Source organism: Plecotus auritus (genome assembly GCF_963455305.1).
Source record: "Plecotus auritus genome assembly, chromosome: 2".
Lineage (NCBI taxonomy): Eukaryota > Metazoa > Chordata > Mammalia > Chiroptera > Vespertilionidae > Plecotus > Plecotus auritus.
Window position 1 is genome coordinate 42,007,391 of NC_137771.1, and position 14,900 is coordinate 42,022,290.

At 48.6% G+C, this 14,900-nt stretch overlaps 1 protein-coding gene across 1 annotated transcript; it reads right to left on the reverse strand.

Annotated features, from left to right (window-relative positions):
* Nucleotides 1-861: 861 nt before the first annotated feature.
* TACSTD2 (tumor associated calcium signal transducer 2) lies at nucleotides 862-2,634 on the reverse strand. The gene has a single exon (XM_080654411.1). The coding sequence runs from the start codon at nucleotides 2,534-2,536 to the stop codon at nucleotides 1,571-1,573; it is 966 nt and encodes a 321-aa protein (XP_080510537.1). The 5' UTR covers nucleotides 2,537-2,634; the 3' UTR covers nucleotides 862-1,570.
* Nucleotides 2,635-14,900: the final 12,266 nt, after the last annotated feature.

A 14,900-nucleotide genomic window follows, 5' to 3' on the forward strand; every position in this document is an offset into this window, starting at 1 on the left:
GGGGAGGGCAAGGGGGGTAGAAACATAAGACTGATTCCAGGGCAAGACACTGAAGTCCTGGCCCTAGCTATTTGCTTTTGGATATACCAACCACTCCCTCCTTTGTATATTGTTGCAGTAATTTCTGAGGAATTACAGGAACCTGTTTGCCTGTGGGCCACCCCATAGAGACCTTCTAGCACACTCAGTTCACATAAAAGACAGTGAATGATTAAAAACAAGGGATAAGTGTAAAGGAGATAAGTTGCTAGTTTTTACAGCTGATAGGAAGGAAACATTTTTAAAGCACATTACTAGTAAAATCTTAGGAAAACAACCTTAGCGTGCACACACACACAGAGTCCCAGCATAGGGCTCTACAGATTCACGGTAAGGGTGTAGGAAGATCACTTACCCTCTCTCAGAGCCACAATACTTTGGGATTAAGTAAATTGCCAAGGGCTAAATGGGAATAGTACCACCTGCTTCCAAATAGGGCAAGGGTTCAAAAGAGACACAGCTCCTGAAACAAACAGGTTCCCTTCTCCACTTAAAAATTCTTGATTATAAACAGGCTAAGGGTGGTCCCCTTGCCCAGCAACAGCACCTGGGAAGTTTGCCCACCCCTGTTCTAGCCTCCTCCTCAGCCCCACCCTCCAGCAGTGTGAAGGAGGTTTCCAAATAATCTCATTTAGAAAAATCAGTCATTGCACCAGCCTGTTAGTGTATCTCTGCTGTTCACCAGAATGGAAATATAAAGTGCCCACTCCTGCAAAAAAAAGTGTTATGAGTTAAAATGAGAAATCTGAGTAGTGGGACATTAGCGGAGAGTAACTGACATAAATCTAGAGCAAGTTTTCACCAACTCCACCTTTTGTGCCTTTCCCATGTTTTATTAAATTCGTGTTTTTTTAAAAAAAAAATCACAGTAGCATTATCAAAGACAACATATGTACAAACATTTTACAAAAGAAACATTACTAATGTCATGTGTAACAAGGACGAGCTGAAGGCTAGACGCGGAGTTTCGGGCCGAGTCCGCCCTTAGACAGACATCTCCAGTGTGTTCAGGCCGCCGAAACAGACTTCTTTCCCAGTGACAAGCACGTGCGGCCGGTAAAGCAAACAATGGTAAATGCAAGTGCTACCCCGGCCCAATCAGCGAACCCCTGGTCAGGAAGGCCGTGCGCCTAGTGGAGCTGATCAAATAAATTAAACCCAAGACAGTAAAAGCGCTGTTTCCCATCTAAACGCATTTAAGCCTTCAACATGGATGGCGTCACTTGTCAAGTTGCTGGGTTGTCGCACAGACACTGGATTCTCACACATAACCCTATGCCAGCCTTTCCTTCACTCTTCAAGTCTGGTTGGACCGAGAGGGAAAGAACTGTAGAAATGCTTCCTTCAAGACAGAAGTCTCAAAGAGAAGCGACTCCCAGACCAGGGTCTATCAAGTTGGTGGAGTGCGGAGAGACAGGAATTTGGGGAGAGAAATGTCTCCTTTGGGCCAAGTGTCAAGAAGGATGACTCATTTTGGTCTGGGAACCCTGCTAGAATCCCGTACCCCACCCCGCCCCTGCCCCGCCCGTACCTACAAGCTGGGTGCCTTTCTCAACTCCCCCAGTTCCTTGAGCTCCACCTTCCGGTACTTCCCGGACCTCCGCCGGTTGGTGATGACCAGGACGGCCACGCCGGCGACCAGGGCCAACACGACCACCACAATGACGGCGATGAGGCCGCCGGTGAGGCGCTTCATGGAGAACTGGGGCGGCTTCTCGTCCAGGTAGTAGATGAGCGTCCGCTCCACCAGCAGGGGCTCGCCGCGCACGCTCACGTCCAGGCCGCTGCGCCCGGGGAACAGAGACTCGCCCTTGACGTCCCTCTCGAAGTAGTAGGCGGCGTCCGCGATGTCCACGTCGCCAGGGCCCTTCTGCGACACGTTCTGCCGCAGCTCGATCTGGATGGTGGGCTGCTCGTAGTGCACGGCCGCCACGAACCGGGGGTGCAGCCGGTAGCGCTCGCGGAAGAGCCGCCGCAGCTCGGCGTCCAGGTCCGAGTGGTTGAAGGCGCGGTCGGCCGGCCGGTGGCGCAGGTCGATGAGGATGTGGTGGGTGCGCACCAGCTCGTCGCAGCGCAGGCTCAGGTCGCCCTTGTCGGTGCGGCGCACGCCCACCGAGTTCACGCACCAGCACACCGCCGTCTGGTTGCACTGGCGGGCCTTGAAGCGGCCCTCGTGGTCGCAGTCGGGGTCGTACAGGCCGTCGTTGTCCACCAGCGCGTGCTCACTGGGGCGCACCAGCTTGCGGCCGGTCTTGGTGGCTACCATGCGCGCCTTGAGCAGCAGGCACTTGGAGGTCAGCGTGGAGCAGTTCACTTCGAAGCCCGAGCCGATCGCACGGCACTGGCAGCGGCCGCCTGGGGTATCCCGGCTACACATGGTCATCTTATTGGTGGGGCACGTACAGTTGTCCTGTGCGGCAGCCTGGCCGGTCGCCGCTGCCAGGAGCAGCAGCAGAAGCAGAGGCAGCTGCAGCGCGAGGCCTGGGCCCCGAGTCATAGTGGCGCGAGGCGCGAGGCGCGCGGACGGGACGCGGGCGGATGGACGGCGCTGGGGCTCTGCGGGACTCTGGCTCCGAGGTCTGTGCCAGTCTCTCGGCGTCTGTCCGGGGCCGCTCCCTCCCGCTTTTATACTCCACCGGACCAGCCCGGCTGGTTCCGCCGCCAGCTCACCCTGTGGTATTTGGGTGACACATCTCTAACTCCCTCCCCCTCTCCCCGTTCGGGTCCTACAGAAGCTACAGCCCGCCCAGTGCCGCCCGCGATAGGATCAGGGGAGCGGAGGCTGCCCCCGCCTCCTCGGGACCGAAAGCTCCACAGAGGAAAACCGATACTCACCTGCGGGCTGCCCGGGACCCGCCTCCGACCCGATCCGCCTCACCTAGGGCGGGGGCGGGGCCCGCCCTGGCCCGGCTTCTAGCCCAGAACCTCGGCGATAGGCCGCTCTCCTGGGCTGGAATTCTCAGGAATTTCATTGAAAAGCAGGACTGTCCCGCTTTTATTCCACCACCACCACCTGTTCTCTCTCCCTTTCCCAGCTCCTCTCCCTACTTAAGTTTTTTCACAACCTCGCTTCATTCCCCAGTTCTCACAACAGCAGCCATTTATAGTTTATAGTTCCCAAACATTATCTCATCCTCACCTCAGTCCCGACAAGTATGGACCATCTATCAGACCCATTTTATAGGTAGTGCAGTTAAGACTTGGAGACAAAGTGGGCCAGCCGTCAATTTCCTCAGATTCCTGGGAGGGGTCCTTGTTTCTCTGCCTGGCTATTAGGAGACCTTAGAAGTTTATGGAAACCCAGTGGAGCTGATCTGAAGAAAGGTTAAGGATCCTGTGAAAAAAAACCCAAGTGTCCTGATGTCCAATGTATAAGACGTTCTATTAACCACTTTCCCCCTCCCCACACACAAACACAATATTTATGCATGTACTCAGTATAGGGCGACAAAAAGGAACAAATTCTTTAAAAGAACCAGCAAGACTACAAAGAGTTCTTTGTACAATTTGATTCTAAAAGAGCAAATCATGGCTTTTCTTTTTTTGTGTCCCATGTAAGTAGCTGAACCGCTGCACATAATGAAAGAAGAATGGGGCCTGTGGGAAATGGCTTGTCCACCACTGTGTGACTCCTTTGATGGGATGGAGGGGTTGCAATTTTTTTTTTTTTTTTGAGTCATTGGGAAAGTTCAGGGTTGCAAAGCTTTGGTATGATTAACAATAATTAATAGGTTATAATTATTTCCAGCTCCTCTGTCACAGCCAATTTGTTTATATGTTTAGAATTTAAAGAACACCAGCAGTAGCACAAGGGTGTTGTTTAACACAGGAAAGCCACCCAGGCCTCTGCCCCATTAATTTTCAAGCAATTCCTGAGGGGGTAGGCAGAAATATTCTCCCTTTGCCAGTAGAGAAAGCAGAGACGTGGTGAAGGGGAGCAATTTCTTATCAACAAGTATCAGGAGCTGTGGGAATATTTCTCTGCTCTCTATGTGCACTGTCTCTGTTCGGGTTCTTAGCCTGATCAGGTGTTCCAGTTCCTTTTCCCCTTTCCTACCCCCAGAGAAGGCTTTGTAAATCTCAAATCTGTCCCCGTCACCCCTGCAGAGAACCCTGCAGGCACAGAGTGGAAGGCGCTCTTGGCACCTAAACTTCATACTGCTGGAGTTAGCACACAAAATCATATATGACCTTGCACGAGCTACTTAGCTTCTCGGTGCCTTAGTTGCCTCATCTTTTAAATGGGAATAATAAAAGTATCTACCTAACAAGGGAGGTATGAACATTAACGTAGGTGCCCGCTTAGAACAGTACCTGATCTAGCAGTGTCTGCTATTAGTAAGCATAGATAAGAGTTAGCTGGGGTCATGGGCACCACCATCACCATCATCACCATCTTCATCTTTCTCCTGCCAGTCTCTCCAGTCTTCCTCCTGTTTTTGAGCCTTTGGAAAGCCACCTACCTGAGTCTTCCCTTCATTCATTATCTATTTAGTACATAAATGTGTTATTCTAGTCAGCCCTTGGGTCACCTCCAGAAAGCCTGCCCTGGTATGTCCTCCCTATTGCAGTCAGGGAAGTGCTCCTTCTCTGTGCTTTCCTAATGCCTGCCACACACCGGAATGGCAACACCAACTTATCTGCACGTCTGTCTTCCCATCTAAAATTGAAATAATAGCATCTGTCTATGTCATAGGTCATTCTGAGGATCAAATCTGAATACATGAGATAGTAGATACCAAAGGTTTATAAACTGTAAAACCGTTAGGCTTCATTTTTATTTTTTAAAACAGCTGTGCTGCCTCCCTGGTGTGGCTCATGAACCAGATCTCAGTTTGATTCCAGCGAAGGTATGTGCCTGGGTTGTGGGCTCCATCCCCAGTGGGGGGCATGCAGGAGGTAGACAATCAATGATTCTCTCTCATCACTAATATTTCTATAACTCTCCCCCTTCCTCTCTCTGAAATCAATAAAAATGTTTTTTTTTTAAATCTATGCTATTTTCTCACTTTTGCAGCTACTGACTAGATAGCCACAATCCACTATAGCTGGTAAAGCTACCTGCTTGATATTCCACTGGGTCCCAGGCTCACAAGAGGAAAGCTGCTGGGAAGGGTTCTCAGGACTGAGGACTAGACACAATATTGTCTCTGATTCCTTAGCGAGGACAGCCCCAAATGGCTGGGCCTTACTGGGGCTAGTGCTCCGAGTCCTTCAGACCTCTGCCTTTTTCTATTCATGTTCAGGGTTGGGAGGAAGCGGATAAAGGATCCTGTCCTCAATATCCTCTATGGAAGATGGAGTGAACCAAAGATGACTACCCTACCCCACCACTTTCTTAAATTCTGTGCTTCTGCCAGGCTTTCCCCAACACTCACACAAACATCAGGATGAGTTTATTAAGTATGCACAGCCCCAGCTCGGATTCTCCCTCTCGCTTTATCTGGGTCCTGCCTAGGTGTGCAAAATATCCCTGTTAGCTTTATTTTTATTATTTCATTTTTAAATATTTGATGAAAGCATTCCATAAATTTGAACTTATCAAAGGTCTATCAAGGGCAGTAACCACATCTGAGCGTGGTAGCCCCAGCACCAGCATATATTAGGCACTCGGTAATGTTTATTGGGTTAATTAACAGGGAGTTGTGCCCGGAATGTTGCAGTAGCAATACACTTTTCCTAGGAGTGTTCTTGTTGACCCGTTCAATACTTCTCTCCTTGTCTGATTCTCATCTCTTACCCCACCCACAAACCTCTATCCCCACCCTAACCTCCCCTCCAAACACTTAATTTCAAGGGAGACTGGGTAATAATACCCCGAGTGTTATTTTTGCTTTTATGCATGACCCAAAACTTTTATCAGCCTTGTGGCTATAGGGAGGAAGGATGTGGTTTGATGAGGCTAAGAGCAGACAAGGGATTCTGGAGCAAGCAGTATAATGTGGTTGAAAAATGGTTTTTGGATCTAATGAGATTTTTGCCTCGAGTTCTGGTTTTACATCATTCATTCATTGACTGTGTGGGTTTGAGCAAGTTACCTCACCTTTCTGAGCCTCATTTTGCTGAATTATAAAATAGGGGCAATGCCCTAACCTGTTTGGCTCAGTGGATAGAACATTAGCCTGCGGACTGAAGGGTCCTGAGTTCAATTCTGGTCAAAGGCACACTCCCAGGTTGCAGGCTCAATCCCCGGGGGGGGGGAGGGGGGCGTGCAGGAGGCAGTCAATCAATGATTTTCTCTCATCATTGATGTTTCTATCTCTCTCTCCCTCTCCCTTCCTCTCTGAAATCAATACAAAATGTGTTAAAAATAAAATAAAATAAGATGGGGGCAATAATGCCTACATTTCCCTAACATCTGTAAAAGGATGACTTCCCATCTTGTTATTAAGAGCATGCTTCCCCCTATTGAACTTCATACTTCATCTACTCTAGTGCTCTGTTTTCTGAACTGGTGTTAATTATCTGATTTCCTTTGGTATAAGACCAATATCAACACATCAGCTTTATACTTAAGGGTGTGATTTACAAAAACAAAAATAATGTGTTCGATTAGTAAAAAAAAAATAATACTTACCATCCATAATTACTTTAATGATTCAAGATAGAGAATAGAAAATACTCGACATGGTGTTTGGCAAATACTAAGCAGAATTAATCTGAGCGATTATTATCAGCCATCTCAGGAATGTGAGGACACTTTGAGATCATTATGGGCTTCTGCACAAAGCAGGTGACTGTGGGGATTGCTGAAGGTCAGGTCCAAGGATCTGGGCATTAGGAGGGGAGCTGCCTGAGAGCCCTCATCATCCCAGCCCCCACGATGCAGGAATATCTAGCTACATGCAGAAAGTGCCTTCACATTCTACTGCCATTCTCTGCTGAAATCCCTGTGACACCCCCGGGGAGCAGGCAGGGAAGATATGATTATTTCTGTTTTACAGATGTGGAAACAGAGACCTTGGGAGGAGAAGGGAAGGGCTTGCTCATGGTCACATGCTTATAAGTGGTGAGGCCAGGCCTAGAATCTAGGTCTCCTAACTGCAGATGCACATCTAAATGAACAAAAGTGGAAGAAGATTGAAGGGGTGAAGAGGTTAGAGCCTCATCTCATGGCCCTCTGGTTTTCTTCATTTTTCTTTCTTTCCCTTCATTGTACAAATAATTTTGGAAAGTTTTGGCTTCATGAAGAGCAAACAATAGCTAACTGTGTAGGGCACAAGAGTGAGGCCACTCCTGAAAACTGTAGGATCTGTGCCATTAGCTACCAGTTCTGGCCGGCACTAGGGTGGAAGTGCTTCCCACTGTCTGCTTTCCTGCAACAGGGAAATGTCTGTGCTGCCAGGCCATGGGTAGGTCCTCTGCTTGGTTTCCTTCCTTGAAGAGCAGGGACAATGGTTACGTCTCAGAGACATTGTGGGGAGAGTCAGTGAGGGAAGGTGTGGGAAGCTGCCTGAGCCTTGTAGGAAGAGCCATCACTCTTTTGTCCGGCCTGACCGTGGTCAGCTTCAGCCTCTGTATAGAGCAGCCGCTGAGACAGTGGGCAGTGCCATTGAGATAGTGGGCAGTCAGGGTTTCCCTCCTCACAGAGAGGTGGGAGCCAAGAGCAAGCAGGTGGCCCTTCAGCCGGAATGCAGGAAATGCAGAGAAGTGGGCTGTGGTGCTAGTGAGCTCAGGATGGGGGAAAGAGGTGCCAAGAAATGGATGATGGGAAGAATGGGAAGTCATCCCAGGGCTGGGAAATGGGGGGTACAGAGAATGAAATAGATAAGAGGTACACAACTCTATGTCCTGTGTTTTATTTCTTTAAAAATGTGATTCAAGTATCTATACTAATAAAAGAGTAATATGCTCATTAGACTGGGAGACCTCCTGGGAGACCTTCTGGACAAAGCCATGGTGGTGGGTCTGAGGCAGAGGCAGTTAGGGGCGATCAGGCAGGCAGGCAGGCAGGCAGGTGAGCAGTTAGGAGCCAGCGGTCCCGGATTGCAAGAGGGATGTCCAACTGCTGGTTTAGGGTTGGAATCCCCCAAGGGGTCCCAGATTGGAGAGGGTGCAAGCCAGGCTGAGGGACACCCCCCACCCCTGTGCACAAATTTCATGCACTGGGCCACTAGTTGTAAAACAATAGAATTCAAAGAGCCAGGGATTGGGTACACTCTCTATATTTTCTTATTTGACATTATTAAAATATTTATGATAGCCCTGACTGGTTTGGCTCAGTATATGGAGCGTCGGCCTGCAGACTGAAGGATCCTGGGTTCTATTCCATTCAAGGGCACATGTTCAGGTTGCAGGCTCAATCCCCAAACATCATCATTGATGTTTCTATCTTTCTCTCCTCCCTTCCTCTCTGAAATCAATAAAAGAGAGAGAGAGAGAGAGAAAGAGAGAGAGAGAGAGAGAGAGATATGGAGGGTAGTCAGATCCATCTGTTTAAAAAGAAATTTATTTTTTAAAAATATATTTTATTAATTTTTTTACAGAGAGGAAGGGAGAGGGATAGAGAGTTAGAAACATCAATCAGCTGCCTCCTGCACACCCCCTACTGGGGATGTGCCCGCAAGCAAGGTACATGCCCTTGACCGGAATCAAACCTGGGACCCTTCAGTCTGCAGGCTGATGCTCTATCGGATAGTATCCACTGAGCCAAACCGGCTAGGGTTAAAAAGAAATTTATGATAAAAATTTTTAAATTAAGTCAATCTTTCCAATTAAGTTTTGGAGGAAGTATTTGGGGTAAGTTTCTGTTTTTGCTTCTATTTGTCTTTTTCCCTTTGCCATAGTTTCTATTATTAATACAAACTGCCATTTGTTGAGCGCCAACATTGTACCAGGCACTTAATAAATAAATTCTGTATAATCCTCCCGGCAACTCTGCAGAATAATCCTTCTTCACCTATGAGGCAGCTGAGTCCTAGGTCACACAGCTGGGAATCAGCAGAGGGGGGATTAGAACCCAGGTCTGATGACAAACATTCACAGTTCTATGACAGTTTAGCTTGTTGCTGAAGAGTCTTGAGTAAGCCAGAGTAGGTCAAAGACGTTGGGGTGGTAAACTGGACGTGGCTGGAGTCCGGGCTGCCTAAGGAATGGAACCTCTGATCTTCTCACTTTTCTGGAAAGACAATAGTTTCTCTGTTTGTGCTTGCTCACTGGGGTGGGGCCCGACTCAGCTTTTCAGCAGAGGTTGGCCTTGGCTATGGCCCTGCTTGGTTTTTGTAGTTCATCAATATTTGAAAAGTGACAGCAATTTCCCCCAATAAGTATCATGGTTTTATTTCAAAATCTCCCGTTCTCAGCCTTCTTGTAATGGCTTCCTTGTCAGGATCTGCACACATACATGGCCTCCCTCTCACTCTGGTCTCTTCCTGGAGGAGGAGGTGGCTTCTTTCCCAAGGGCCAGTAAAACACCCAGTTACTCTGTAGTTAATCTCACTGGCCCTGGCAACGTAGGAGGAGAGACTGGGAAATCTTGTCACAATATCCAGGAGGCAGCCACGGTTCTCGCACCCCCACGTCTGTGAGTCATGGGCTTCCTTCGCAGATCTGGCCAGAGGATGTGTGACGCCCCACAGAGGGGTGTGGAGGTGTTTGCTGTTTTGAAGCACTTCAGCTGTTCTGGAGTGAGGCAGGTGGTGAGAAGTCTCAAATGTGCTGCTGTCCCCTGCAAACCAGCCTGCCCTTCTGGGCAATCCTGGCCCAAGTGCTGCTCCTTAGAATTATGGGAAAGGATCTTAGAGGTCCTTTATTCCAGCCTCCCACCCGAAGAGAGGAATCCCTACTCCAATCTTAAAGACGTGCTCTTGCATTCCGGGAATGATGAAACATCTGCCCTTCCCATGACAGCCGTTCCCAGGCAGCTTTATGAGAAAGTTCATCATAATATTTAGGAAATATCTGTGCCTCTGTAATTTTCACAGTCTGGTCCGAATGTCCATTCTTGGGGTGATAAAGGGTAAGTGATCTCCCCTTCCGCTCAGTGGTTCTTCGGCATTTATTTGAAAGCCAACTCTCTTGTCCAGCATTTCTGCTCCTCTCTCCTTCCTGCCTCTTCCCTTGCCTTTCTCAAGGTGAAGCATCCCAGTTCCCCATGCCCCCTCCAATGCCAAGCTCACCTCCTGGGTGGGGGCGTTGCTGCCACCAGTGGCCCAGTTCAACAAATGTTGTTATGTGATTGGGCAGTCCCGGGAGGTGCCCGCAGAGGATCCTCCTGAAGTTGTGAAAGGAGGGTTCGTTCCTGCTCCCTGGCCTCTCTGCTTCTTTGCCAAGAAGGTAGGTGTAACCCAAACTGTCCCTTACCTGCTACCAATATCCTCTTTTTTAGGAACAGATGGTTTCTGGGTAATATTTATAATATCCACACTTTATGGCGAGCCCCTCATGGGCCAGCTGCTCAGCATGTGTTATCTTTATTCTTGCAGCATCTAAGTGAGGTTGGTTCTGTTATTCTCACTTTATAAATAAGGAAACTCAGGCCAAAGGGCACTTGCCCAAGACACATGGACAGTACATGGAAGAGCTAGGATTCACATTCCTTTTGGGCTGGTTCTGGCCACGCTGCCACAGACCATAGGAAAGTCCTGAGCCCAAACATTTTAACCCGCCACACTTCGTATAAGGTCACTAGTGTCCAAGTTCAAACTATTTCCCATTTCTTTTTCTTCCTCATCTGCTGAGTCAGAGCATCAAAACAGCCTCTCATCTGAGTCCAGGTAACGACAGGGCTTCAGCTTTCTCCAACAGCTTTCAGTTTTGCTCCGGGACGTCTGGGTTGAAGTCATCTTTTAGGGAGGCAGGCAAGGTACGACCAACACTGCGGAGGAAGCAAGTCCACCGAGTGCAGGTTCATGGCTGGTGAAGGCTGGAGAGCAGGACAGAAACTTCCAGTCTTCCCTGGGGCAGATGATTTCCTAGCTCTGGTGCTGACTTCCCGGGGCACATGCCCCAGGCCTGGCCTTGCCATAGTTGGCCTTCCTGCCCTCCCCTCCGTCCCTGTAGCTGTGCTTCTTGAGACGGCCCATTGGTCCAGAGCCATGTGCTTGGCTGCCCCTCCTCCTCTCGGCAGCCGTGAGTCACTAGACTCTGGGGACGGAAGTGGAAGTGGAGGCGAGGAGGAGTAGGAGAGAGAAGTTTGGAGTCTAGGGAGAGTGCGCAGGCTCCATAGAAGAGACTTCATTGTTGTCTAATTCTGGGATGTGGGGTCTAAGACAAAGGGCCAGAAAGCCCCCATTGTTCCTCCGGCCTAAGTGGGATGCTAGAAATTGGACTCATTTCTTTGGATTCATGTGGCAAGTCCTGGCTCTGTCAGCTGAAGCTCAGCTATAACCAACCACTCAAACCATGACTCATGGGCCAATCAGGACAGTCCTCAAAGCTTCTCCAAGACCATGGGGCCAAGTCAAACAGACGGCCACTAGGGACCCACAGAAGGAATCTGCTCAGCACCCTGCACCCCCTTTCCCCACCCACACTAGTGATTTCTCATACATCCATTCACATTTATTCAGACAGCCAGGCATCACTAGTTTGTTTCTAAGTGCCAGCCACATGCCAGCTCTAGACTAGGCTGAGGGCATGGGATGCTAATAGCACCTAACCCCTTACCGTCCACATAGCAATGACCACCTAGTGGGGGCTCTACATATTTGTTGAATAAATAACAGAAAATGTAAGTAATTACAATGTAGAGTTCCTGTTCTTTCCACTAGCATGGATTATTTACCTAGAGTTCCAGAATGCGTCAGTAGAAAAACCTAACTTGCTCTTAATGTTGGCTCTTTTTTTCCTCAATGATGAGTCTGTAAAACTTGGGGAGGGGGTCGCCCAGAGTGGGGGTGAACAACACAACCCAATGAATAATATTTGCATTAAAAAAGACAACTGAAGTAGCATTTGGACAGAAAAGACCACCTAACAAGAGAACATTTGAGGGACAAAATAACAACTGAAATCGATAACATCAAAGATGTTAAAGCTGGAGATGACGACTTTCCAAGAAAATGATGCCAGTGGTTTTAATGCTTGGAGTCATAGAATCCGTTTCTGAGGAAAGAGAGGGATTCTCTCTGCAAATAAATGCAACTGTGCACAAACACTAACTGTACAGTTTCCTGTGGAGACGTCACAGATGCCCTGAAGCATATTTTTTCAGGACACTCTCACCCCCAATTCAGAATATCTGACAGAGTTCAGAGACTGTAAATGACTTCTTCAAGGTCACACAGCCAGTGAGTGAAAACATCAGGCAGTTTGGTTTTCAGAAGGAACACTCAGAAGCCACCTGCCTGGGTTCAAATCCTGACTTCACCGTTCACCAGCTTCGTGACCTTTAATAAACCAGTTAACTTCTCCATGTCTCTGTTTCCTCATCTGTAAAATGGGGATAATAGGAACTACTTCATAGGTTCAGCCATGTTAAAATCTTTGCACAGGGGATTAGCAAACTATTTTTGTAAAAGGCTAAATAGGAGATATTTTAGGCCTTGTGGGTTAAGGAGCAAACTTCAAGGCTATTGTGGAAGTACTTAGAGAATTATTTTAAAATGTAAAAAAAAAAAAAAAAAAAAAAAAAAAAAAAATTCTTAGCTCAAACACAGGGTTTAGCCCACAGGTTTGTAGTGTGCCGACCCTTAGCTGAGAGCGATACCTGATACTCAGTAAGCATTCAATAAGCCAGACCAGGGTTTCTTCAACTGTCAGGAACACCTCCATCTAGCAAAACATCAACAGGAAAGAAAGTGCTGCCTGATCAAGTCAGCCACCCTGTTTGTTACAAATAGGCCGAGGTTACTAAGGTACCTGTGGCAGCCGCCTTCCCATCCCCATCCAGCCCAAGCAGGCAAAGCAGCCAACACTCGAATTATTGTCAGCAAGCGTCAAGTCAGGTGCCAGCATCAGGGGCAGCCACAGATGGGAGCAGCCAGGATGGGGACCAGAGGCCTTGGTTTCGGGGCAGGGTGGGGCCACGGGAAGGAGAGGCCTTTTCCTCAGCCCCAGTGTTCTGGCTGCGGAGCTCCCAGCCGCCTTCCCTGGGGCATTGGGAACACCTTGACTCTTGCACCTATAGGCTGGTTCCGCCAGGTGAGCTACCCTCTGCCCACACCTACCCTACTTTAGAGCAGCCCTGCCTGGGGCAGCTCCAGACACAAACTCAACCACAGTTAGTAACTTAGAAGGGACCCCATCATCTGTTCCCAGTGACTTCATTGTGTTGATGGGAAAACCAGGGCCAGGTGGGGGGAGGGAAGAGGGCAAGCAGCGGGCCCTGGGATTAGAAAGCCAGGCTCCTGTCTGTGCTGGCACGGGCTTCTGTCTTTGGCACGTAATGGAAACTACCCAAGGAGCTGTCCAGTCCAGTTTTGTTTTATTTTTTATGCTCATCAGGGTGAAACTGGATTTGACCTGGATACAAGCCTTTGCAAGGGCATTAAAACTGGTTTATCAACATTTCCTGAGCTTCTATGGGCCAGGCCCTGTGCTGTATGTGAAAGTTGACAAAAAGATTGAATTTCTGCTATCAAGAGCCTCAACTTACACTTCTGTGTGATTGTTATTCATTGGTTGCTTGCATATTTGTTCATTCATTCAACAAACATTACTGAACATGCCCTTGGTGTCAGGCATTGCGCTAGAGTTGACTCTGGGAATACAGCATTATTAAAGTCTGCCTTTATGGAAATTATAATCTGGGCGGGGGGGAGGGGTAGATGAACAATAAACAAATATATGTACACAGTAGTATGCAGGTATAGATGTTTATCAACAGGTTTTGTAGAGAAGAGAGAGAGAGAGAGAGAGAGAACCATAATTTATTATTTTATTGATGTAAATACTCTCCCCATGGCTAATGTCAGCTACCGCCACACAGCATCACTGAACGCTGATTTGGGAGAGATGCCCACTGGTGGCTCTTGCACGTTTCTGGGGACTGGCTTCGCACAGCAGTGCAGACACTGGCAGATGAAAAGTGCTTTGGGAGGAAAGAAGCAGGTGAAGAGGAGGGACAGCGCAGAGGAATGCAATTTAGATAGGCTGGTCATGGCAGGCTTTTCTGAGGAGATGAGATTTGAACAGAGACCTGGGTGAACCAAGGAAACTAGTGATTTAGTGAATATTTAGAAAATGAGCATCTAGGCAGAGGGCACAGCACGTGTAAAGGCCCTGAGTCGGGAATGTGCTTGGCCTGCGTGGGGAATGGCAGGAAGGCCAGTCTGCAGTGAGCACAGGATTTATGGGAGCACACAGAAGGGGTGTGGAGGGAGTGGCAGGAGGGAAGAGTTGGGACAGGCTTCCTGGAAAAGGTGATATTTGAAGGGAACTTTGAAATATGAATAAGAGTTACCAGACAGGTGGGAATTCGGGGCAGGAAGTGGAAGGAGAGGGGAGAAAGAGTGGTGTGGACTAAAGGGTGGGACAGAATCACATGGCTGGGGTGTCAGGAGGACGTGGCCAGCCAAGGCTACACAGATACGTGAGAGCCACATCATGAAGGGCCTTGGGCACTAGTGACAGACAGCCCAGGTGCCAGACAGGGGAGTGAAAAGCCACTTTGGACATCCGGCCTAGTCGGGCCTGTAGAGGGCTGCCTGGGAAGGCACATGGGCATTTCTTTAAATTGTTGTCAGCTGAGCCCGAGGCGACTGGCAGAGCCGTCTCGGTTACGCCCTCCCCAAAGAGGTGGGGGGTGTTATCAGTACTGACTTTTACCTTTGTCCAAGTGCCGGGAAGTGGGCTTTGAGGTGTAAATCCAGTCTTGCACCTAGCACCGGGGAATTTAGGGAATGTATAGGACCTGGGCCCATCCAAGCTCCTTTGATCCTAAGTTTTGGTGATACTTCCTGATATTTGGGGGTATAAAA

Coding starts and splice junctions, on each gene's coding strand:
- TACSTD2 (XM_080654411.1), bottom strand. CDS start 2,536: ATGACTCGGGGCCCAGGCCTCGCGCTGCAGCTGCCTCTGCTTCTGCTG.